Source organism: Lycium ferocissimum, chromosome 11 (assembly GCF_029784015.1).
Source record: "Lycium ferocissimum isolate CSIRO_LF1 chromosome 11, AGI_CSIRO_Lferr_CH_V1, whole genome shotgun sequence".
Taxonomy (NCBI): domain Eukaryota; kingdom Viridiplantae; phylum Streptophyta; class Magnoliopsida; order Solanales; family Solanaceae; genus Lycium; species Lycium ferocissimum.
The window spans coordinates 24,894,226-24,920,464 of NC_081352.1; the positions used below are offsets into that span (position 1 = coordinate 24,894,226).

At 32.7% G+C, this 26,239-nt stretch overlaps 1 protein-coding gene and 2 long non-coding RNA genes across 4 annotated transcripts; all 3 read right to left on the minus strand.

Moving 5' to 3' along the window:
• Positions 1 to 10,350: 10,350 nt before the first annotated feature.
• LOC132036626 (uncharacterized) lies at positions 10,351 to 14,175 on the minus strand. Its single transcript, XR_009409634.1, has 3 exons — positions 13,970 to 14,175; positions 13,750 to 13,799; positions 10,351 to 12,082 (listed from the first exon to the last, which is right to left on the minus strand). It is a non-coding gene; the product is annotated as an uncharacterized LOC132036626 (long non-coding RNA).
• A 15-nt stretch (positions 14,176 to 14,190) lies between these two features.
• Positions 14,191 to 17,234, minus strand: LOC132036627 (uncharacterized). 2 transcript variants are annotated; one of them, XR_009409636.1, is made up of 4 exons: positions 16,585 to 17,234; positions 16,348 to 16,444; positions 15,928 to 16,007; positions 14,191 to 14,671 (listed from the first exon to the last, which is right to left on the minus strand). It is a non-coding gene; the product is annotated as an uncharacterized LOC132036627 (long non-coding RNA). The 2 variants fall into 2 exon arrangements; XR_009409635.1 differs by having other exon boundaries at positions 14,193 to 14,671; positions 16,348 to 17,228.
• A 74-nt stretch (positions 17,235 to 17,308) lies between these two features.
• LOC132036131 (protein SGT1 homolog) lies at positions 17,309 to 18,794 on the minus strand. Its single transcript, XM_059426371.1, has 5 exons — positions 18,668 to 18,794; positions 18,531 to 18,587; positions 18,327 to 18,401; positions 17,850 to 18,019; positions 17,309 to 17,729 (listed from the first exon to the last, which is right to left on the minus strand). The coding sequence occupies exons 2-5, from the start codon at positions 18,559 to 18,561 to the stop codon at positions 17,514 to 17,516; spliced, it is 492 nt and encodes a 163-aa protein (XP_059282354.1). The 5' UTR covers positions 18,562 to 18,587; positions 18,668 to 18,794; the 3' UTR covers positions 17,309 to 17,513.
• Between the last annotated feature and the right edge of the window lie 7,445 nt (positions 18,795 to 26,239).

Consider the following 26,239-nt stretch of genomic DNA (forward strand, 5'->3'; position numbering starts at 1 on the left):
TCTCAATTATAGTTACTTTGCAATAATTAGTCACTTTATATTTCTCTCAAATAAATATTACAAAGTCTTATTATAGTTTCAATTATTAATTTTGCAATAATAATATTGTTGGTGGAGTTGGTGATTTTGCAACAATCCGAAGTAACTTTGGTGGATTTGCAATTCTAGCCGCCTTCACTTTGTTGGAAATTAATCCGGCAATTTGGTACCTTCGTTCCAACTCTATCTTTATTTTTCGCAATTTAATTCTAGCAATTTATTTTTCGCAATTTAATTTACGCAATTTAATTCTAGCAATTTAATATGTTGTGATTTATTTGATTGTGATTTAAATTAATTCTATTTAATAATGTCAAAGAGATTAAGACGTGGTGCCGGTAGTAGTAGTGGTATTGTTAGGGGTGGGCTTAATGAGGAAACATTTGTGGAAGAAACACCTAATTTAGGTATTGATGTTGGAGGAAATAATCCACTTTTAGGTCATGAGGCAATGCAACAACATTTTACCGACACTTTTAATGAAGACTTAGATGATGATGATGAAACACAACCCCCCGAAAATCCTATAGGAGATACATGTCCTGCACAATCACATACACAAGACAAACCGCCTAGAACTCGTAAGCCAACAGCTAAAGTTTGAAAATTTATGACTAAGAATAGAGAAAACCAATCAGCTACATGTACCCTATGTGAACAAATATTTAGTTTTAAGCAAGGAACTGGTAAGGATGGTGGAACGGGTACACTAAATGCTCATATGAGAACCAAACATATGGATGTTTGGGGAGAGCAAACGGGTTCAAATGTGGGGGGATTCAAATGACGATAGACCCACAAACTGGTAGAAATTTTAAGTATGACAAGAAAAAAGAGCGTGTAGAAATAGCTAAAATGGTAGCTTATGATTGTTTACCATTTTCCTTTCCATCGGGTATGGGGTTTGTTACTTACATTCAACGTTGTTATAATCCGTTATTTGAGGGTATTCCTAGAAGTACTTGTAGAGCCGATGTTATAGATTTGTTTAAAAAAAATAGATTTTATTTGCGCCATGTATTTAATTCTTTAAATTGTAATGTTAGTCTTACCGCTGATTTGGGTCTTAGTCTTAACAAGTTAGATTTTTTTGCTATTACATGTCATTGGGTTGATGACAACTGAGTTATGCAAAAAAGAATTATAGCTTTTTTATATGATGAAGGAAAAGATCGTCACGATGAAAATTTTTTAGCGGATTCAATGTCTACTATTATGAGATTTTTTAACATTTATAGAAAAACACTTTATATTGCTTTAGATAATGCTTCTAATAATACAAAGGCGATTGGTCTTTTAAGAGAGAATTAAACCCTCGCCTAAAAATATTTTTCATGTGAGATGTAGTTGTCACATTTTAAATTTAATTGTTAAAGATGGTCTTGACTATTTTGACGATTCTATTCAAAAAGTTAGAAATGCGGTTGCGTTTCTTTTTTGTAATGCTAATAGCGGAAGAATTAGAGATTTTAAGAATGCTTGTGTGGAAAATAACCTTAGACCTAAGAAAATTCAAGTAGAAATTGAGACTAGGTGGAACTACACTTACATTATGCTACAACAAGCATATGAGTATAGGATTCCCATACAATAAATTCACAACAAATATAATACTGATAGTGAAGATTGGTTAAATTATTCGCATTGGGAAGATGTTAAAGAATGTGTTGACCTCTTAGAAAAATTTTATAATGCAACTCTTGCTTTTTCTAGACAATTCTATCCCACGATAACCGAAATTTTAGCCTACTTAGCGGAAATAGCTAGAGTTTTACAAGAGTATAAATATAAACCCGGTTATCAAGTGGCTATTTTTGAAATGATAATCAAATTTAAGAAGTATTTTTTTCTCATCCCAACTTTATTTATATTGGGTTCTCTCTTAAATCCTTGTTTAAAAATGTCTTATACTAAAAATTTGGTTGGTCAAATTTATACATTTTTAGAAATTGAAGCGAGAGTTCAACCATCTTTAGCTGAAGCCGAACTCGCTATTGATGATGAGTTTAGAAAAGTTTTTACTCATTATTGTAGTTTGGAAGAACGTGCTACACCCGTTGCTCCACGCCCTACTACTTCTCAGAGTAGCAAAAAGGACTTGTCGGGTTTAAAAGTTTTACATTCACAGCCAACTTCTTCTTGTACTGCAAACTTTGATGAATATAACTTTTATTTGATGCGCCAAATGTGGATATCAAGGAACCGGATGACTTGGACGTCTTAACATGGTGGAAGAAGTACAAGGCAAGTTACCCGATACTCTCAAGAATGGCTCGAGATATCCTTACGGTTCAAGTATCAACCGTGGCTTCGGAGAGCGCATTTAGCCAAGGAAGACAAAGAAATTGGAGACCACGACATTCATTATCCGGCTTTAGCTTGCAAGTACTAGTGTGCATTCGCGATTGGATTAGATCGGAGCGACGCAACCAAAACTTAGAAGCGGAGGAAGGCGAAGAGGAAGAAATTGAAGATTTGATAGCTAGTGGACCGGACCAAATGGAAGACTTTGAAGATATTTCCATGACCGACTATGATGTGGGGAAATTAACGAAATGGTTCAAAATTGGTGATTTTATTATTCTACTATTTCTATACTGCTCATGTATTATTTGCAAGTTAAAAAAAACTACAACTTGCAAATAAATGTTATCCAAGAATGAATAAAATATATGGCTCATTGAGCTTTCTTCTATTTACTTGTGTTCATATTTTTACTTTTATAAAGTTAGGAATATACCTAAAATATACTAAGAATATACTTAAATTAAAAACTAGAAAGTTATATACTTGAAAAATAACTAAAATATACTAACTAAAATATATAACTAAAGTATATTCTTAGTATATTTTAGTTATTTTAGTTATATATATATTAAGTTATACATATATATAAGTTATATATAACTTAAAACATATTTATATATATTAAGTTGTATAACCTAAGTATACTGATACATATATTGATATATATATATATATATATATATATATATATAAGTATATTCTTACTATATTTTAGGTATATATATGTGTATATATATATATATATAAGTAAGTTATATAACCTAGGTATATTGATATATATACGTATATTCTTACTATATTTTAGGTATATGTAGTATATAGTGTTAACTTAAGCATATAACTTAATATATATATATATATATGTATACACGTATATTCTCGTATTGCATTCTTTGACTTATTATATTAGCACGTTAGTCAAAAATATTTAAACTTTACTTATAAACTTGTATAACATATGTAAATATACCTACAATATACTAATAAATAATATATTATATAATACAAAAAACAAAAACAAAAAAGGTTTTGGAGCCTTTTAACCGGACCGGTTCCGGTTTGAGGTTTCAAACCGGTAAACCGGAACCGGTTAAACGGTTCCGATTTTTTAACCGGAAACCGGCCGGTTCCCTAACCGGTTACCGGTCCGGTTCCGGTTAAACCGGTTAACGGGCTTGTGCTAGACAGATGCACTTATACATTCATGACAAAAGCACACAGATAGAATAACAAAAAACAACTCTTCTGTAAACAAAGTCATAGGAGAGGCAGGCTAAGTAAAATAATATACCGGTGCTATTAGAATCTTATGAATCAAGCACAGTACTTTCTATATCTCCTCCCTCTATCAAACACCTTGGATGCCTACAGTGCGGAATTAATAAAATTCATTTATATGTACCTAATGTTGCACAAAAGTACAAAAGAAAAAATTTATTGTATACGATGGAAACAACCAATACTGCGAAGAATTCTTACTACACATATCTACGTGTTAATAAGGTTATAGCTAGAACTACCATAAGCAACCTCAAAGAGAGGGAGGAAACGTAGCAAAAATTAAAAAGTCACCCAGAACTAAATAGTTTCCATAGCTAAAGGCAAAAATAAAACATCACATTCAAATTTTAATAGAGATAATACATCTGAATTTGAGAGAAAGATGTTATTTCAAATGCTAAAGGCTTAAACCAAACATCACTTTCCAATCTGCAGTGTATTGGACTTTGGTCATTTCTTTTCCAAGTACTCTACAATTTAAATATCTAATCTTTCTTGAAACATAAAGTTTGAGGAATAGTAGCAAGAGTTCAATAGAAATACAAATGCAACCAAATAGAATACGTCAACCATAATGTTACACATACACATACCAATATTATCCATTAGAAGTGGAAAATAAAAATGTACCTTTTGAATTTTTTATGACGGATGAATTTGTCGTAGAACCCTAAAAAATGCGTCCAGAAAAACTAATTCAGCTGTTTTAGCCATAAAATCAAATATCTTAGATTCATTTTGTGCATAATGATGTTACAATGCTAAATCAGTAACATGAATATTATATTAACCAAAGTACTCATAAGGTCGAAAATAGAAAAAGCAGAGGAAAAGATTTTACTTTATACAATGCTTAAAAACTAAGAAAAACAAATGATATCAGGCAAACCATTATTCAACATGAACTATGAACTTGAAAATTACCCGCACAACCAGATTTGGACACTCAGTTAAAGAACGTCACTTTCTGATTAACAAAGAGAAAAAAGAACTGAACATCACCAAAAATTAAATCATATAATTTGTAGTTAATTTCATAACTTTGAAGAGGAAAAATGCTAATTAGATTTAATCATCGAGAAAAGCCGGATTTTGATTCATCAAATATCCAAAATCATGCATGTGAAAATCATATATAATTGTTGATATGCACAGCTAAAAATTTTAAAAGGAAGGAAAAAAGCTACCGTTGTAGTTCGATCTCTGAGAATTGGAAACATTGAAGAAGAGAGAGTGGAGGAAAATCAGAAGAAAAACTTACACTAACTTAGAAATATAGAAACACTGAAGACAAACTTGAACCAAAGCCGAGAAATTGAGAACTGAAGAGCAGTAATGAAGGCTAGAGAGATCTCTGTATTGAGCTTAATCTAGAATCTATGTGAAGAATGAAGAAGAGAATGGTATATACGTAACAGAGTGACTTTCCAAATTTGCCCCAACCGAAATATCACAATTACAAATGTGCCCTTGTTCGTCCTTCCAAACTCCCATTTCTATATATTATTATATTACTAGACTAGATGGCCTATGCCCGTGCTGCGCACGGGCCCAACATTTCGGATTATAGTGTATCTATGTAGTTGTAGTTGTATATATATATATATATATATATATATACACATACATACTATGTTCAAAATACGATTAATATAATATTGTAGTTTGTCTTTCCGTATCTAAGACTTTATTTTATTCGTGTTTGCTACGAAAATTTATTAATACTTTTTAAAAGAGAAGATTTGTTTAAAAGAAAACTATTTTCTTCTCTTTGAGATAAAATAATAGCAATATTTAAGCATCGAGTTGATACTTTCAATTTTAATTCGATTAATTTAAAAGTGTAAAATACTTATTATTTTTTATCAAATTTTGATTTGGATAATTCTAATTCAAATTATTAAATTAATTTTACATGTTTGAAACGAAACAAAGTAGAAATTAATTTTTTATTTAAACGAAGAAATGCTATTTTTTAATTTTTTGTAAATATTCTCGGTTTAACTCATTTTACTTGTCATGTTGTCTTTTGCATGGTTTTTTAAGGAAACGCGAATTAAAATTATAATTTGACTAATTTATCTTATTCATTATTTGATCTTCATTTGATATTAATCTCTTTTCACATTTATTAGAGTAAGAATAAAAATAAAAAAAAGTAATTAAATTGTATGTTATTTTTTAAATATATATATTTTAAGTATATTTATTTTAGTAAACATAATAAATATAATAAAGCATTTCTATCTACTTTTTAGAAGAGTTTTGGTAATATAAAGGATTTTTTTTACTCTTAAGTAAAAAAATAGGACCGAATACGGATGGCGATGTTGCCTCTATAAACTGGCTCTTCTATACAGTAGTAATAGTAAAGTAATACATATAATTTTTTTTATCAAAATTTGATTTGGATAATTCTAATTCAAATTATTATATTAATTTTATATGTTTAAGATGAAACGAAGTAGAAATTTGATTTTCTATTTAAATGAAGAATTTTTATTTTTTATTTTTTAGTAAATATTTTTTGTTTAACTCATTTTACTTGTCATGTTGTTTTTTACATGTTTTTTAAGGAAACGTCAATTAGAATTAGAATTTCACTAATTTACCTTATTAATTATTTGATCTCTATTTAATATTATTTTTTCTTTTATGACATTAATCTCTTTTCACATTTATTAGAGTAAGGAAAAATGAAAGTAATTAAATTCTATCTTATTTTAATATATAAGTATTTTAAGTATGTTGCTGTACAATAATTTCATGTGCTCCCACTAATGGGTTGATACGCATGTGGCAATGAATCCATCATTATTGATTTAATTGTTTGATTTTCTAGGCACTTTTTTTTAACATTGTTTGTTTTTTCAATATGAGATTCACTTTTTTTTTAATATTAGTTGTTGTTTAATATATATGGGGCCCACATTTTTTTCCGAAGAGTTTGGATGAGGTGGGTTCCACTTTTTTTTTTTTTTTTTTTTTTTTAATACTAGTTGGTGTTTAATATGGGGCCATGAAGAACTTCTATTTTTAAATTTTTAGTAATTATTTTTCGTTTAACTCATTTTATTGTGCTCCGTATCTAAAACTTTATTATATTAGTGTTTGCTAAGAATACAAAGTCTGAATTTTTTTTTTGACATTGCTTATTTTTTTAATATGAGATTAACTCTTTTTTTATATATATATATTGCTTGATTTTGTCAATATGAGATACTATGTTCAAAGCCCGATTAATATAACATTGTAGTTTGTGCTCCGTATTTAAAACTTTATTATATTAGTGTTTGCTACTGATACGCATGGTGTTTAATATGAGGCCCACAATTTTTTTTTTAACATTGTTTATTTTTTTTTAATACGGGATTCATTTTTTTTTTTTTAGTAAATATTTTTCGTTTAACTCATTTTATTGTGTCCGTATCTAAAACTTTATTATATTAGTGTTTGCTAAGAATACAAAGTCGAACTTTTTTTTGACATTGTTTATTTTTTTAATGAGATTAACTCTTTTTTTATATATATATATATTGCTTGATTTTGTCAATATGGGATACTATGTTCAAAGCACGATTAATATAACATTGTAGTTTGTGATCCGTATTTAAAACTTTATTATATTAGTGTTTGCTCTTGATACGCATGGTGTTTAATATGAGGCCCACAATTTTTTTTTTTTAACATTGTTTATTTTTTTTAATACGGGATTCATTTTTTTTTTTTAATATTGCTTGATTTTGTTAATATAGGGTCTAATTTTTTTCCCGTGAGTTTGGATGTGATGGGTTTCACTTTTTAGGGGGACCCAAAATTTTTTATTTTTTATTTTTGTGGGCCTATTTAATATTTGGGGGGGGGGGGGGAATTTTTTTTTTTTAATTTATGGGGGTGTTTATGGGGGTGGGGGGCCAAAATTTTTTATTTATGGGGAGGGGCCCACGACGGACGACGAAGAGTGAGTAAAACTCACTCTTCTATATAGTAGAAAAATATGGGATACTATATTCAAAGCACGATTAATATAACATTATAGTTTGTGCTCCGTATTTAAAACTTTATTATATTAGTGTTTGCTACTGATACGCATGGTGTTTAATATGAGGCCCACAATTTTTTTTTAACATTGTTTATTTTTTTTTTAATACGGGATTCATTTTTTTTTAATATTGCTTGATTTTGTTAATATGGGGTCTAATTTTTTTTTTTCCGTGAGTTTGGATGTGATGGGTTTCACTTTTTAGGGGGGACCCAAAATTTTTTATTTTTTATTTTTGTGGGCCTATTTAATATTTGGGGGGGGGGGGGGGGGAATTTTTTTTTTTAATTTATGGGGGTGTTTATGGGGGTGGGGGGCCAAAAATTTTTATTTATGGGGAGGGGCCCACGACGGACGACGAAGAGTGAGTAAAACTCACTCTTCTATATAGTAGAAACTAGACGTCCTAGGCCCGTGCGCCCAACACTTTAAATTACAGTGCATCTATGTGTATGTAATTGTCTTTGAATAGTGATTATATATATATATATATATATATATATATATATATATATATATATATATATATATATATATATATATATATATATATATATAGATTATATATTATGTTCAAAACACGATTAATATAACATTGTAATTTGTGCTCCGTATCTAAAATTTTATTATATTAATGTTTGCTACGAATACAAAAACGGCAAATTTATTAATATTTTTTAAAAGAGAAAACTTGTTTAAAAGGAAACTATTTTCCTCTCTTTGAAATAAAATAATAGCAATATTTGAGCATCAGTTGATATTTTCAATTTTAATTCGATTAATTTAAAGGTGTAAAATACTTATTATTTTTTTATCAAATTTTGATTTGGATAATTCTAATTCAAATTATTAAATTAATTTTACATGTTTAAAACGAAACAAAATAAAAATTGATTTTCTATTTAAATGATGAAATACTATTTTTTAATTTTTGGTAAATATTCTCGGTTTAGCTCATTTTACTTGTCATGTTGTCTTTTGCATGATTTTTTAAGAAAACGTCGATTAGAATTATAATTTGACTAATTTACTTTATTCATTATTTGATCTCTATTTGATTTTTTTTTTTACGACATTAATCTCTTTTCACATTATTCTATCTTATTTTAAAATATAAATATTTTAAGTATATTTATTTTAGTGAACATAACAGATAAATGACATGGCGGAATAGCAAATACAACAGTTTAATATTTAGATTAGATCTCAGGCTAATATAAAAAAATAAGAAAAACTGTATGGTTTGACTGCTTAACTTTTTGAAGAAAAGCAGTTTCATTTGCTCCCACTAATGGATTGATACGCACGTGGCAATGAATCCATTATTATTGACTTAATGAGATACTTTGGAAATTAGTGTTTACTACTAATACAAAGTCCTTTTTGTTTTTTTGGACATTATTTTTTTTTAATATGGGGTTCACTTTTTTTTTTTTGATATTGCTTGATTTTGTTAATATGGAGTCCATTTTTTATATTGCTTGGTGTTGTTTAGTATAGGGCCCACCCTTTTGGACATTATTAGTTTGCACTATTTTTATGCATATATATATATATATATATATATATATATATATATATATATATACTATGTTCAAAACACGATTAATATAACATTGTAATTTGTGCTCCGTATCTAAAACTTTATTATATTAGTGTTTGCTACGAATACAAAGTCTGCACGTTTTTTTTTTACATTGTTTGTTATTTTAATATGGGATTCACTTTTTTTTTTTTATATTGCTTGATTTTATTAATATGGGGTCCACTTTTTTTTTCCCCGTGAGTTTGGAGATGGTGGGTTTCACTTTTTTTACTTTATTTTTTTTAATGTTCAAAACACAATTAATATAACATTGTAGTTTATGCTCCGTATATAAAACTTTATTATATTAGTGTTTGTTACGAATACAAAATTTGCACCTTTTTTTCTTGACATTGTTTGTTTTTTAATATGGGATCACTTTTTTTTTATATTGCTTGATTTTGTTAATATGGGGTCCACTTTTTTTTTGCCCGTGAGTTTGGAGATGGTGGGTTGCACTTTTTTTACCTATTTTTTTTTTTTTAATATTGGTTGGTTTGTGTTTAATATGTGGGCTCACAACTAACATTGTAATTTATGTTAAAATATCTAAAACTTTATTATATTAGTGTTTGCTACGAATATAAAATCTGCACATTTTTTTTGACATTGTTTATTTTTTAATATTGGTTGATTTGTGTTTAATATGGGACCCAATTTTTTTTTTTTTTAATATTAGTTGATTTGTGTTTAATAATATGTGGGCCCAAAATTTTTTTGGAGGCCCACAGACGGACGACGAAGGTGCTCTTAAACTCGCTCTTCTAAAGGATAGAAATAACTAGATGCGTCATGCCCGTGCTATGCACGGGCCCAACAATTTGCAATTAGTATTTTATTCATTTTTTTTTTTTAATTATTCATTTCTTAAATTTAGTGGTTATTTACTGAATAAAATGATACCGTGGATAGATAAGATAGAAATTTTTTCAATTTTAGATGGGAAGTCAAATGCTTCCATTTTATTATGAATTTCGTTTATAATCTTGAATAAAATGTAAACAGGTACTTACATACATTTGTTGACAGTACCGCAGAAATTATACATTTTACCAACAAATGCACAAGATTAACACTGAAGAAGCTAAACACAAAATGAAAAATACAAAAGATATTTGCGCCAATTTCCTCCCCACTGTTGCACATGAAACATCTACTACAAAATGATACACCTCTCTTCGGCAGGCTGTTTTATATGAGACATGCATCATGCACAAGTACCTTGCCAAGTCTTTCACAAGAAACAGAGTAATCCTCAGAGTTACTTCCTCAGACCATTGATAAGTGTACACACCCCCTTCTACCAATTTCAATTGAACTGCAGAACCTAATTTCTACATATAACTATCAAAAGGGAAGAAAAGCTGACAAGTGTTGTATGTGTTCCAAAGAGATAGAACGGGCCTTTTATATGAAGGTATGTAAGACAGTCAGGGATCTTCTTATTCATGATTTTAATGTGCAGTGTTGTCCCCAATCCATATACACTTATTGAAAATATAACCACGTATTTTGAACCATTATCTCTCAGAAAGATGAATTTAAATAATAAAGCAAAACTATCTCCCCTCCATGTACTCATTGAAAGTGACTTTGTATCCAAAACCATTTGTATATCATCATAATCTAACAGCAGCTCATCTTACCAATAATCTCACAAATAAGCTGCATAGGAGATAAATTTTTGTTTAAGGGACAATGTAGAGGCATCTTTGACAAGAAAATAAAAGCAGATATAACTGGATTTAGTCTTTAGGTGGTCATTTCCAACAGTGTTTCAAGAGTTACACCATGGTTTCCTCAACTTTACTCTTTAAAGTTACACTGAAGTTGTCCAGATATACTGTTCCACCCTTTTTATAGGCAGTTTCTCTTTTAAATTTTTTCTATTATGCTCTGAAGAATATAGGAATGACTTCAATCTCTTTGATAATAAATACAGTCAGGTAGATAGATTCCTTTGGAAGCTCAAAGACAAATCATCTCCCAGTCAAATTTATAGCACGACCTCTTGTGTTGGATCCATTTTTAGGTAGATACTCAGAAGCAATAGAATTGTGCACACACTAAGATGAGAGTCTAAATTTACATATATTCGAATCCTCCCAACTCCACATCCACCAGGACGACTTTGGAAGTCGATTCATTTGACAAAGGTGGTGAGAGCGCTAACACCATTAGTGATATGGTGATTGTTCAGTGCAAAAGAGATATTAATCATCTGAGACTTACCGACATATAACTCCTTTTGTAGAGGAGCATTGTACGATGAGTAATTCATCATGATGTTGATAAACCAAGTTACACAGTTTCCTGATGGATCTAGTAAGCAAGTACTCAACTTATTTTGAAGAAGGAATTTCAGATTTATGAGCTTCGAAGAGTTTAAAAGGAAGCCATTAAATAAGAATGTTATATTGTGAGTCCAACACGCGATAAATGATTGAACAAGTTCTCTCCAAATTTATTTTTATACACTTTTAGTTTGTAATGAAAATGAATACATGTTCTAACCTGAGAAACATGTTCCCCTAAAGCGATAATGTTTTCTACAAGCTTTCACCATGCAACACATTTTTGAATTGTTTGGTTGATGTAGCAAAATTAAAGTTTAAAGAGCAGGCAGTTATTTAGAAATTAAGTATTATGCTGCATACCTACATTTTCCAGCTTCAAATAGTAGGACCTAAAGTAAGCTCACACCACTCTTAACCATGCTCATAGTTGAAGCTAAAGGAACTGAGGTAAGGATTATTAAAAGCAAGATTAGCAAAGAGCTTGTCTCAGTCTCCAAAGCAACCCTTATTGAATTGATATTGCCTCCTTATCTGAAAATCCAAGAAGGAAAAGTGTACCTCTAAACCATTTTGCAAGTGAATGTACAAGGTTATCAATAGTGCTAAAATTCTTCTCACAAATTAAGCAACTTCTGATAGTATTAAAGATTGCAAGCTTATGTAAATATGTTTAAATGCTTGTGCTGATATAATTCTGCATTTCCAAAAAAGCAATACAATTTTACTACTTTATCACATTATAGATAGAACTCCTAACATGGAGGAGATATCACATGCTAGAGTAACAGAATATGGTATTGCAATTGAACGATAACTAAACACAGGATTCAGCATCAGTGATGCACACAGCATATACAAAGTCTTATTAACCAATAGGCTATTAGTACCAAAAACTGCTTGGCCTAATAATTATTGGGCGTCAGGGTTTAAAGGTAGAAAAGAAAAAAAGGGTAAAAGATTGTCAAGAATGCAATAAGTAGCAAGGAAGACACTTTTTATTTATTGGTGTAGCAAAGAAGACAAGCTTCCAAAGCAATACTCGCTTTAGACATTTTTCCAGGAAAGTAAGAAGGAAGGTGACAGCAAGGAATAAACCCCAAAAAGCACACAAGACATACAAAACAAAGCCGTGCACATGGAATTTGAAACAAAGATGAAGCAGTTATAAACTTGCCTTCTTTATTACAGAAATTACTCTGAACTTAGGTTAGCCTTCGCTATCAACCAAAAAATTTCATAAGCTTTAAAGTTTGTTGTGTAGATATTATACTTCAGTTAAGTATGCTGACTCTTCGATCTAACCATACAACTATTAATGTGGGTAAGGTATCTTAAAATCTTGACAGACGAAATGCTAACGTGCACAATTGTGACGTTGTGCTCGTCTTAGCGGGGGCCATACACATAGAATGGGTTCTATTTCAATATGTTGCTGGTATTGTGCTATCCTCTGAGAAGTAGGGAATATTTGCGTAACATATATATCGAACACTTTATGAGGTATCAGTCTATTTATTTGCGTAACATATTTATCGAACACTTTATGAGGTATCAGTCTATCAGAAGCATCCCCTGAGCTTTCTCTAAAATTAAATTGGTTATTAGCATTAACACTACTTGTGATCCAATCTCCATCATCATGTGTAGCAGTCAGCCAAGAGGGTCTATTAATGTGATCAGATACACTCGAGCGGGAGAAGTGTTAACATTAGAGATAATTTGCAGAAGCAAGATAAACATTATAATCATAAAGAACTGAATATTCATACTACCCGAGCTTCCAAAATACTCTTTCTTCACATAAATCAAATCCACATAAACTTTCATTAGTAAAACTCAAAATATAAAGAAGGAATTTTCACTCTTCAAAACTGAATTTTCCCAATATCTGAGATGCCGCAACCACTTTGTTGGAGTCACATAAAATTACAAGAACAAGCACTCAAAATTAAAAAAAGGACTGAACTCAGAGCGAGATTTTTTTTTTTCTCAAGAACGAAACTAAAATTTCACTGGCTACAGTAGAAGGCGAAGCTAACCGAGGGAAGCGCACATAAGCTGCGTGATTTTATGAAGGACAATTTTGAGAATATAGAAAAGATCGCAATTATGTGAGGACAACAAAATCCTTCAGCCGTAAATTCAGAAGTCTGAAGAGAACTGAACGAAAGTTGCGTAAAATTGAAAGGAAAGCATACCTGAAATTAGAACACTCAGCTGATAAGATGAAGATAATTGAAAGAGTAACCTGAAGAACTAATAAAAATTATTGCAAAAGGGACTGGTTAAGGAAGAAAATGTGAAACAAAAGGAAGGAATTAAGACGGAAAATAATAACAAGAAGTCAATAACCATGAAATTGGTGTATCTGAAGAGAACCGAAAGGAAATCAGGGAAAAAATTGAGACAAAAGCTTACCAAAACTTGATAATCCAGATGAGAACGATGAAAGAGACTCAGAGACATGGAGGAATCATCTCTCTTTTACAAAAGAGAACTTGTTCTTCTAGAATGATGAAAAGCGACGGAGTGAGCGAGAGAACCGTACAAAGAGATTTTTTGTGATTCAAAATGACTCTTTTGCCCTCGGTCGTTCCAAACTTGGCTCTTTTATACAGTACTAGACTAGATGAGTGATGCCCGTGATGCGCACGGGCCTGCCCGACATATTGATTCATGAAATACATTGTTACAGTTTAGTTTTACCAAATAAAATTGCCATAGACATCAATAAATTACACAAGAAAATAGCTGTGATTTCTGAAACACCAAAATATGTACTACTGTGCCAAAGAGAGATCAATTTTTACACTCCGTACATTCAAACACATTGAACGTTGACATCAAAAAAAATATCCAGGAAAAAGCACAACTATCCTCAGATGTACATTACTTTTGCTGATACATTTAACATATGTGACCTCCTCCCAGTAGTAATAGACTTTGGTCCTCAGTCCTTATCTGCCCATCAGTATGTCTTTAATTTAGTGTTATATATTCTGTCATCGGGAGCATATGTATTCATATAGTATTCCTCAAAGCTTCTCTCTGATGCAGAAGGAAGGTAACCAATTAGTGTTTCTTTGGCTTTATCTACACATCTGGTCTTCAGAGGCTTTCCTGAAGAGACCAAAATAATTTCTTAGAATGTGATATGTTAATTAGTATGCACCCAGATACGTAAAATGAATTAATAACACAAAGCTCAAGCTGAAAAAATATATTATAATTAATAGTGCCTGCAAGAGTGCAACATGAATCTGCACCTTTTAGTTAGCTAAAAATCCATTTCCTTCTTTTCAACATTATTTGGGAGGCTCCGCAACAAAAAAAAAAAAAAAAAAAAAGCTAGTCAAGTTAAAGTCGCTTCATTGAAGTAAAAGAGGTGATAAAAAAGCGATGGAAATATAGTATAATTCCCTTTAGAAGATATACTAATTCATGGCTGACAGAAAATATGATGTGCAACAAATAAAAAAGAACCCATGTATTTCAACAACAACAACAAAAAAAAAAAAAAAAAAAAGAGAGAGAACACCCCCTTCTTCATCTGGTTTTAAGAATTCAAATATATAGCTATTGCATTCAAATGCAATGGGGCTACAACTACAATAAGCTTAGATGACATATAAAGATAAAGAGCTCAAGCATACTTATAACTACAATCCTTCCAAATGATGCAAGATAACGTCACCATAATTTATACCTGACTCAAGTAATCTCATTGCTTCGAATCCAAATCCTTTCCTTTCAGAAGATATACCTTACTCCTTCCGATTCGAGATCAATCATACCTTTATCTTAATTCTTCAATTTCCATATTCCATTCACAATCACATTGACCGCTATCGACCGAAAATCACTCAAACATCTCATTCTCAACATGGCTGCTTCCTGGCTTTTAAGTCAAATCCAATGGCAAGTTTGACCTTTTGCAATGCTTAGATATAGCTTACGTGTCTACAGCAGCTCAAATAAAATTTACGTGTCTGTTATGGTTTTAATGGAAAGCCACCTCAAATCTCTATTTAGTCTTTTCATCTACCTATCTAAATTTCTCTCCACATTATATGATCAGGGATTCATTAATCTAATATGATTTAATTTCAAAATATAATCAAATTAACTCTCAAACTCAGAATAATCATTTAACAAAATGCAAACAAATTCTTGAATCATCCACCATAAAATACTTCTGGAAACACACATGACCCGATGCATATACAAATAAAATGGTAGCAATTTAGCGGTAGAAAACTATGTGTTTCTTGTTACTTGAATCATCTGCACCAAAATTAAAATTAACAAACCCCAATAGCCTTAGTATTTCAAGGACAAATTACATTGAAAGCTCAATTAAACAGGCAGAAAAGTACCTTCTGCAGGCTACTGATTCGAGTTGCTAACATCACTCATATGTTCCGAAGGACCAATATATAAGCTTTTTTTGAGGCACCTGCAGTCCAATGATGATACAATTAGCTTGAGATTTATGGTATCTTCTGCATTATTATCCCCAATTGTAAATCAACTCACGAATATAACGTACAAAAGCCTACTAATAAAAACAAGCATAATATCAGAGGAAAACTTATACACCGATATTTTGCTAAGCAAAGAGCTATTCTTTGGACTATTAACATCTTGCACGCAATCAAGGTAGCTTAGTATACGTTTATAGAAAACTAAATAATTAGTGGATTGACCCTATTTTTGAATATCTTCTAAATTATATATACAAATTTAATAAAGTAATTTCCAAAGAGCTCAAAGCATAATTTAATTCAACAACTAACCTGATTAGACCATATGAGAAGGATGTCTGCTGCAAAGGGCAATCTTCAATCACAATTTTCATCCCAGAATGCATCAATGCATCCTCTGGACATTCCCCTTCAAGGCAGACAATATCGTGTTCATTAATTGAGAGGTCGCAATAATCGGATGACACAATAAGGTTAAACTCTGCTTTAGAATACAGGGTAGAGTTCTATTTCATGGTTTAAAGAGATGACATGCTTGGGAAATTGCACCTTCTTATAACAGCTGCAGGCAGCGCCTCTGTATCACAAGCACCATATTTTTAAATGGTCGACATCAAAGCCAAAGTTCCCAAGGGGCCAGATTTTGTATAGTTTAGACATTATGAAAGCACAGTGAGAACCAACAATGGAAGAGACCTACCTAAATTTGTTACTGTAATTACTAAAATGGAAAAATATAAAAAGTTATCAGTGGTCGCCAACTAATGGATGTTAGCATCAACTGAACAAACATGAGCGTCGGCTAAATTTTAGATCCAATTAGTTGTAACATCGTGTCCATGGGTGAATATATGGTTGGTCCAATGAAGACGATGTTAATTTACCTATTGAAAGCGTCACAACAAAATTAGATTTCCCAAATATTGGAGGAGGATCAACTTTGCAAGTAATAGGGAGAAAGAAACGATGGTGCCAGGAAAATCCTTGTATTCGAGAGGGTTAAGAAAAAAATGAGTGTTTCCATGAACACTAACAAAAAAGGACAAAATCTGGCGAGAATTTCGATTTCTAAAATCATTGCGAAAATTCCATAATTGTGTTCGGGGAAGAAATCCAAGCTGATACTATCTAACCCCAAAAATTCAGACCCTATACCCAACAAAAATAAACCTCTCTAAAAGCTAAATAAAAGAGCATCGTAGACATATAATTAAAGAATAAAAAAAAGAAGATTTTGCAAAGAAATTGAAAGATTCACATACTTTAAGTTCAAGGGTGGGATTGGTCATCTTCTACCTTAATCGGCTACAACTAAATGTCATTGAACTTAAATTTGATGTCAAAATGTTATTAGTATTTCCAGATAACTTATCTAGTTCATATGGAAGTTGCTGGAGCATAGAATTGACAAGGAATCTTAAAGGTCACAAATAACATAATGCACGAACAATGTCACTGGTATGGCATTATCTTCTCTTCTAAATGTGGTAGCTAGTTACATAAGCAATGTTCTTCTCAAGATATATTCTGTAGTAAAGCTTTAAAATAAAAAATAAGAACAATTTGATTATCACCAGCAATATGCAACTGATACAACTTAAGATGTTCAAAAAACAATACCAACCTCTTGAAAATTCTTGAATGGTCTTTGAACTTCCCATTGCCAAATATGCAGCCTCTCGCCTATAATAACCCTGCAACCCCGATCACAACCCATCAGAGATTAAGCACACAGCACCCGTATCAACCTACATCGAAAACAATAAAAAAGTAAGCACAATTCTTTTCCAATATTTTGACAATTTGAAACAAACCTTTGAATATATGGGGACAATTTCAATAGCTTTAGCTCCGTCCTCTATTACGCTGCAATATTCCTTCAATTTGATGTGAGCAAACACACGATTAGCCCAGTACACCACATTCTCACTGTTTAACTTAATCACTTGTGTGTACAGAGCAATAGCTTGTGAATACTTATGCCCTGAAACACATTGAAATCGGAAATAGACTTACTATTTAGGAATATGCATAAATGCCGCACAGTGAAATAAACTGCAAAAAGTTCTCAAGTTTACCACTCTGAGTAACAATTAACAAAGTGCAAAAAGCCCTAATCAAGCAACTATCTACTTCAGAGAAAAAATATTTTTTGTTGGGTTAAAAGTTGACATTAGGTGCTGGCCTATAGCTGATGATAGCTTTTAATTTACTAATGAGTTGTAGACATGCCATCCTATGTGTGAAATACAACCTTGCACAAAATTAGTTCAAGCACTAAATTATTATACCTCCACTAATAGGTCCAGAGATGGAAATGGACGAAACACAGGAGATGAGAACCAAAAAGTTACTTTTTTCATCGTCTGAAACAACAACAAAAAAAAAAAAAAAAAAAAGCAATCAGATTGGATATTAACATAATTTGAACTAACATTTGTGAAATTCGAAAAGAATTCTAAAGCAAATACTATTACAACAATAATCTGTCTCACCTAAAAGTTTTATCTTTCCTTCAATAGCCATGAAATTCAACCAAGAAAATGAGAAATCTGAAGAGAACTTGAAAATGTAAAAAAAGATCAGAAGAAGAAATAGAAGATTTCGACAAAAACTTAACAGGAACATATACCTGAACTTGCAAAACCAGTTGAAGGGGTGAAAAAAACTCCGAGTATTTTCTGGAAGTGGGCAAACTGAGAGATGGGTTTGTTTGGAAGTCGGCAACTATTAGAGATATGGTAAAGTGAGTCTTCTAGATTTAAAGTGAAATGACCGAAATGCCCTTGGAATGATGACGACGATCCTGCCTCGAACCCGTGCTTCTATAATAGTAGAAAGTAGAAATATTAGTATTTTTATTTTATTTTAACTATATAATAAGTGTAAGTCGGGTGGTACGTCGAAGGGCATATTGGTAATTTTACTTCTTTGAACTGTGCAAACACGTAGTACATACGAGTAGCTTGGGCCTTTTAATTATAGGTGACAAATAGGTTTTAAAATTGAGTTGGGGTAACTCTAGTTTTTTTAATTGAGTAGGGGTGATAAACTTTGGATTAGTGATTAGGGAGTTTTGACTCACCTCAAAGTTATATTTTTAACACCTTGACCCCAAGCTTTATTTTTTACACTTTGCCCCCAAGTTATATTTTTAACACTTTGACCCCAAGCTTTATTTTTTACACTTTTCCCCCAAGGTTTATTTTTAACACTTTGACCCAACCCATATAAACCCTACAGAGCCAAAAAAAAACGGGCCAAATTTTCTATTTGCCTGCGCCGTTTCCACCATTTTTGGCTCTTCTTTTTTGCTTCGTTTCTTCTTCTTCTTATTCTGCTGCTCGTTTCTTCTTCTTCTTCTTCTTCTTCTTCTTCTTCTTCTTCTTCTTCTTCTTCTTCTTCTTCTTCTTCTTCTTCTTCTTCATCTTGACTGGATTTTGCTCAAGAAAGAAAAAAACAAGGCCACCTGATTTTGCAATTTTTTGGCTGGATTTCATTCGTGTAGCACTGGGAATTACTTCATAACTCATTCCATTGTTCTGTTTTCTTCTTCTTCTTCGTCCGCCATTGTTGCTCAAGAAAGAAAAAAACGTGACCACCCGATTTTGCAATTTTTTTACTGGATTTTGTTGGTGTAGCACTGGCAATTACTTCATAAGTGTTTTCCGCTCATTTGGTAAGTACAAAAATGCTGTTTTATTTCAATTTTTCACCTGGGTATAAATCTACTGATTTTCCAACAACTTACAGTAGCTGTTGTAGTTGTTGCAACATATAATGTGGTTGTTGCAACTTTTACAACAGATTATGAAGTTTTTGTAATTGTTAAATAAATAACTCCGCAACAATCGAGTGAGTTGTTGCAACAGTATTCCATTTGTTGCAACAACTCAACTATCTGTTGGAGTCAGCTTCAATTTTTGTCTGAAATGTAACCCAAAAAACTGAAGCTGCTTCCAACAGATTATTGACTTGCTGCAACAAGTTGTATAGTTGTTGCAACAGGTGTTCCACTTGTTGCAACAACTCAACTATCTGTTGAGTCGCCTTCAATTTTTGTCCGAAACGTAACCCAAAAAATCAAGTCGCCTCAACAGATTATTGACTTGCCGCAACAAGTTGTATAGTTGTTGCAACAGTGTTCCACTTGTTGCAACAACTCAACTATCTGTTGGAGTCGCTTCAGCTTTTTGTCCAAACAACCCAAAAATCGAAGTCGCCTCCATTATTGACTTGTCGCAACAAGTGTACTACTTGTTGCAACAAGTAATACACTTGTTGCAACAACTCGATAATCTGTTGGACATCTTCAACAGTCTGAAACATTACCCCAAAAAAACTGAAGCTGACTCCAACAGATTAGTGACTTGTTGCAACAATTTTATTACCTGTTGCAACAAGTAGTCCACTTGTTCCAACAAGTCAATAATCTGTTGGAACAACTGCTGCAGCTGTTTCATTTTGTTATAGATTGGTATGTACTCTCATGATCAATTTTTTGTTAAACAAAATATCTTCAGGTACCTCGAACACCACTAATGGGGGACTCAATAACAATAGGGGTTGATTGCCATGGTGAATGGATCGAGAAGAACAATCGATATATTTGGCGATGGAAGGGTAGTGACACGTTAGAGACGATAGCGATGACTGTCCAAAGAGATGTTATGTTCGATGATTTTGTGAACCTAATCATCACCTATTGAGAATTAAATTGTGTACCAAAAGATCTTGCCATCACTTACATGCACAGCTCTTTTGAAAATCAGAGGGTCTTGCCATTTAAGATAACTGATCAGGTTCGTTTGCGTGCTTATTTGAATGATGTAGCTAGGCCCATTTTAAGGGTATACGTTATTGCAAGCCCGGTAGAGAACCACAATTTATCTCAAGACCAACAAGATGTGTTAAATGATGAATTAGATGGGGTGGATGTGGATATCCCAGATAATGGAAGTGGGGCTGACCCGATTCCTATACCCGAAGTTGCGAGCAATACAGTGGGCACTACACAATTAATACAGTCTAGCCATGTTCAAGATGATGAAATAGGTTTTTATAAAGGAATGTCATTCAAGAACAAGGAAGAACTAGCCACTTGGTTGAAACTTGCTTGCTTGAAGAAAGATTTTAGAATCAAGAAGGTGATTAATTCGCGTATCGTATATTGCTTCGTATGTGTACATCCGGAGTGCAAGTGGTGGCTGAGGGCTGTGAAGCTTTTAAGTTCTGACAGATTTTGTATCAGAACCTACATAAAGCACCACACATGTGGTTCTGAGCACATTACGAGCCATAATCCACACGCTACTGTGAAAGTCATTGGTGAATACTTCAAAGATAAGTTTCCTTACGGTAAAGGCCCATCTACAAAAGATATGAGTCAATCAATCCGTACAGATTTGGGTTGTAAGGTAAGTTATTAGAAGGTATAGAAGGGCATGGAGATTGCAAAGGCTTTGACAAGGGGGACACATGAGCACGGGTATGCGGTGCTTGATGCGTACCGTTATATGCTTCGTTCTGCAAATCCGAAGTAAGACGGCATTGAAGGTTGATGAAAATGGGAAGTTCAAGTACTTTTTTGTAGCCTATAAGGCTTGGATGCTTGGTTTTGCGCAAATGAAAAAGTCATAGGCTTGTCGATGGGACATTCTTGAGGAGCAAGTACGAAGGAGTGTTGTTGTCAGCAGTCGCACAAGATGCGGAGAATCATATTTTTCCAGTGGCATTTTGTGTAGTGGACAAGGAGTGTGATGCTTCGTACAAATATTTTTTTGAACAAATGAAAAGCGATATAGAGGATACCCCTGACTTGTGCATAATTTCTGATAGACATCCAAGTATAAAAAAGGCGGTTTCAATTGTCTTCCCTACATGTCATTATGGTTTTTGCATAAGGCACCTAGGAGAAAATCTGAGAACCACCTTTCACAATGGCGCGGTCGTATCTCAATTTTATAAAGTAGCAAAAGCGTACAATATTGATGTCTTCAATGACCATTTCAATCAAATCAGAGATTTGGTTCCTAGGGCCGCCGAACATCTTGAACGTGCTGGATTCCACAGATGGAGCAGGGCATTCTACCCCAGAAATAGGTATTTGCACATTTCTGTTTCCAACAGGTAACGTATCTGTTGCAACTAATAGGTAACTTGTTGTGGCAAATATTGTACTTGTTGTGATTTTTGACATAGCTGAGCCTCAGCCACATGTTCCAACACTAATATGTTTGTTTTGTCAGGTATAATTTTATGACGATAAACGCCGCTGAGTCGGTGAACTCAATGTTCAATGTTGCAAGAGAATTTCCCATTACTGCTCTATTTGATTCCATAAACAAGAGGTTTACTGAGAAATTTCATGAGAGGCGTATGGAGTTCATCGACTCACCAACCATCTTTGTTCCCTTAATGGAAAAAAAAAATATCAAAATTTGTCAACTTGGGTAATAAGTTATTGGCCCATCAAATTGCCAACTACAAGTTCAGCGTCATCGGCCACGGTTCAGTTGCAGCTTACGGCAATGATCCGCAAAGAAGATCTTGTACTTGTAGAGTTTTTGACTCGGACAAAATACCTTGCCCATATGCTATGGCAAAATGCTTTCGAGTCCAATATGGTGAAGACTTTGGAAGGCGGATTTATGACTACTCATCTCCATATTATAGGGTGGAGAATTACATAATTGCATACTGTGAGGAAATGAATCCCGTGCCTTCTGAAGAATCTTGGGAAGTTCCTATGGAGATTTTAGAGAGAGAAATACCTCCTCCGCATGTTGATCCGAGCAAACCGGGAAGAAAACGGACAAAGAGGAGGCGTGAAATCGGGGAATCACTTGCAACGAGGAAAAACAAATGCTCCATATGCAAAACAGCTGGCCATAAAAAAACTACATGCCCAAACCGAATTGTTCCCTAGTTGTTAAATTTGCAATGTCTTGTAATAATAATTACTATTGTTTGTGTTTGTGAAATTGGATTTTATGACATTTTTATGTTGTTTCTGTTAGTAAAATTGGTTTAAATGATATGTTGATCTTGCTCAAATCACCAATGTATGTTCTGTGGTTTTGCAATTTCTGAACAGTTTCCACCAAGTAAAAATTCTGTTGCAACAGCTGTGTAACTTGTTGGGATTTTGCCAACCAAAGAATCGAACTTGTTGCAAGAACTAACTTAACTTGGTTTTCCAACAAGTGACATGACTTGTTACGTAAGTTCCTATAGTGTTTTGAGTTTTTACAACAAATGGAATGAGTTGTTGCGAAAAGTCCTTAACTTGTTTCATCCAACAAATGGAATGAGTTGTTTCATCCAACAAATGATATGACTTGTTCAACAGCCTATGTTACTCAACAGATTATGCAACAGATTATGTACTTGTTGCAACAGTTATGCAATCACGTTGCAACAGATTATGCAATTGCTGCAACAGATTATGTACTTGTTGCAACATGTTATGCAACTGCTGCAACAGATTATGCAATTGCTGCAGCAGATTATGTAATTGCTGCAACAGATCATGAAATTGCTGCAACAACTAGGATATAAGTCACATATGTTTAGTTATTAACAGAGGGAACCAAACGATATTTAGTGTTAAATAAAGGGATTCAATGATATTTAGTGATCAATATATTTATCTACTAAAATCCTTAATGGATTAGACGGTAATTTCATTGATTTGATAGGAAATTCTAAGCATATACTTCCAAAACCGAGCGATCGTTAGTGTAATTTGATGAGAACTACTTGATTCACCCATATTTAGGCGTAAACAACGAAAACCAATGATATTTATTGTTTACTAAATGTTCCTAACCAATTTGATGGTATTCTGAGTCAGGACATATGATCAACTAAGCGTATACTTCCCAAATCGAGCGATCGTTGGTGTAATTTGATGAGAACTACTTGATTCACCTATATTTTGGTGTAAACAATGAAAACCAATGATATTTATTGTTTACTAAATGTTCCTAACCAATTTGATGGTATTCTGAGTCAGGACATATGTTCAACTAAGCGTATACTTCCCAAATCGAGCGATCGTTGGTGTAATTTGATGAGAACTATTTGATTCACCCATATTTAGGTGTAAACAACGAAAACCAATGATATTTATTGTTTACTAAATGTTCCTAACCAATTTGATGGTATTCTGAGTTAGGACATATGATCAACTAAGCGTATACTTCCCAAATCAAGCGATCGTTGGTGTAATTTGATGAGAACTATTTGATTCACCCATATTTAGGTGTAAACAACGAAAACCAATGATATTTATTGTTTACTAAATGTTCCTAACCAATTTGATGGTATTCTGAGTCAGGACATATGATCAACTAAGCGTATACTTCCCAAATCGAGCGATCGTTGGTGTAATTTGTGAGAACTACTTGATTCACCCATATTTAGGTGTAAACAATGAAAACAAATGATATTTATTGTTTACTAAATGTCAAGCTTTTAAACAGGTTACTCATCCGTTACAACAGATAATGCACTTGTTGCAACATATTATGAACTTGTTGCAACAACTAACCCATCTTAACCAAATTACAAACTTGTTGTAACGCGGGTTAGTTGTTGCAATTTCTTCAACAATTGAAAGATTTGTTGCAACAATCGACTCATCCGTATTTACGATCAGAAACTTGTTGCAACAAATTATCAACTTGTTGCAACTTCTAAAACAATGTAGATTTATCGCAACAACTAACCCATATGTTGCAACAATCGAACCATCTGTTGCAACAAATTTACATCTTGTTGCAACAATCGACTCATTTAGGTGTAAACATTACAAACTTGTTGCAATGATGGGTTAGTTGTTGCAATTTCTTCAACAATTGAAAAATTTGTTGCAACAAGTGACTCATCCGTTGCAACAGATCACAAACTTGTTGCAACAGATTATCAACTTGTTGCAACTTCTAAAACAGCGCTTAGATTTATCGCAACAACTAACCCATATGTTGCAACAACTGAACCATCTGTTGCAACAAATTTACATCTTGTTGCAACAACTGACTCATCTGTTGCAACAGATTACAAACTTGTTGCAACAGATGGGTTAGTCGTTGCAACTTCTTCAACAGCAGTTAGATTTGTCACAACAACTGACCCATATATTGCAACGACTGAACCATCTGTTGCAACAGATTACCAACTTGTTGCAACAACTTACTCATCCTTTGCAACATATTAAAAACTTGTTGCAATGTACGATGGGTCAGTTGTTGCAACTTCTTCAACAAACTCGTTAGATTTTGTGACTTGTTTAAAACTACTGAAACCACTGAACATAATGTATTGAACACAACTTAAATAATGAACACCTAATATATACTTAACAAAATGTCTTAGAAAAGTACTGAACACTAATATATACTTAAATTACATAATGTCATAAAAAAAACTCCTAATATATACTTAAATTGTTCAACAGGCTACATTTTGGCTCCAAAAAACGCAAAATCAATGAACTGTTTATCAACCCATGTTAGGGCTCCAACACTAATTTGCAGTGAGTTATAAACAAAGAAAAGAACAAAGTTATACCATGTCATAGGTACCATACACACTCCCCAGGAATCATGCTAAATCATCCTTGTTTTGTTTGTCCTAATCTTAGCGGATAAACTCACAAAAGAGAAAATACCTCATCGTATATAGCACAAGTGTGTTATAGAGATATTGCTACCGTAAATCACAAAAAAGACTTAATAGCTAAGCATAACATAATTTTAAGAAGTGCTTAAATTCGGAAGTTTAAATATAAATGCTATTCTATATAAAATCACCAAATCTATGTAGCCAAATAGAAATTGCAAAGAAGTCACAAAATGACCGAGATAATAGTCAAAATACCCCCCAACGTTTGACCAAAATGCCAACTACAAACCTAACCTTTGCGTTGGACCTATTACCCCCCGGATAATTTTTTTCGATTAAAATGCCCCTTTTTTGCCGATGTGGACAAGAGCGTGACTACACCGCTCGGGCGCGTTATAGCCTTTAAAAAAAGCATCCGATGTGTTTTAAAATGCCAACCGGACCGCCACATAGATGCCACATAGATAAATTTAAATTCCTCCATTTTTAGGCTACTTCATCTTCTTCTTCACCCTATTTAACACCCATCTCCATTTTTTTGGTCAAAATAATACCCATTATAAATTTAGAGCTAGGA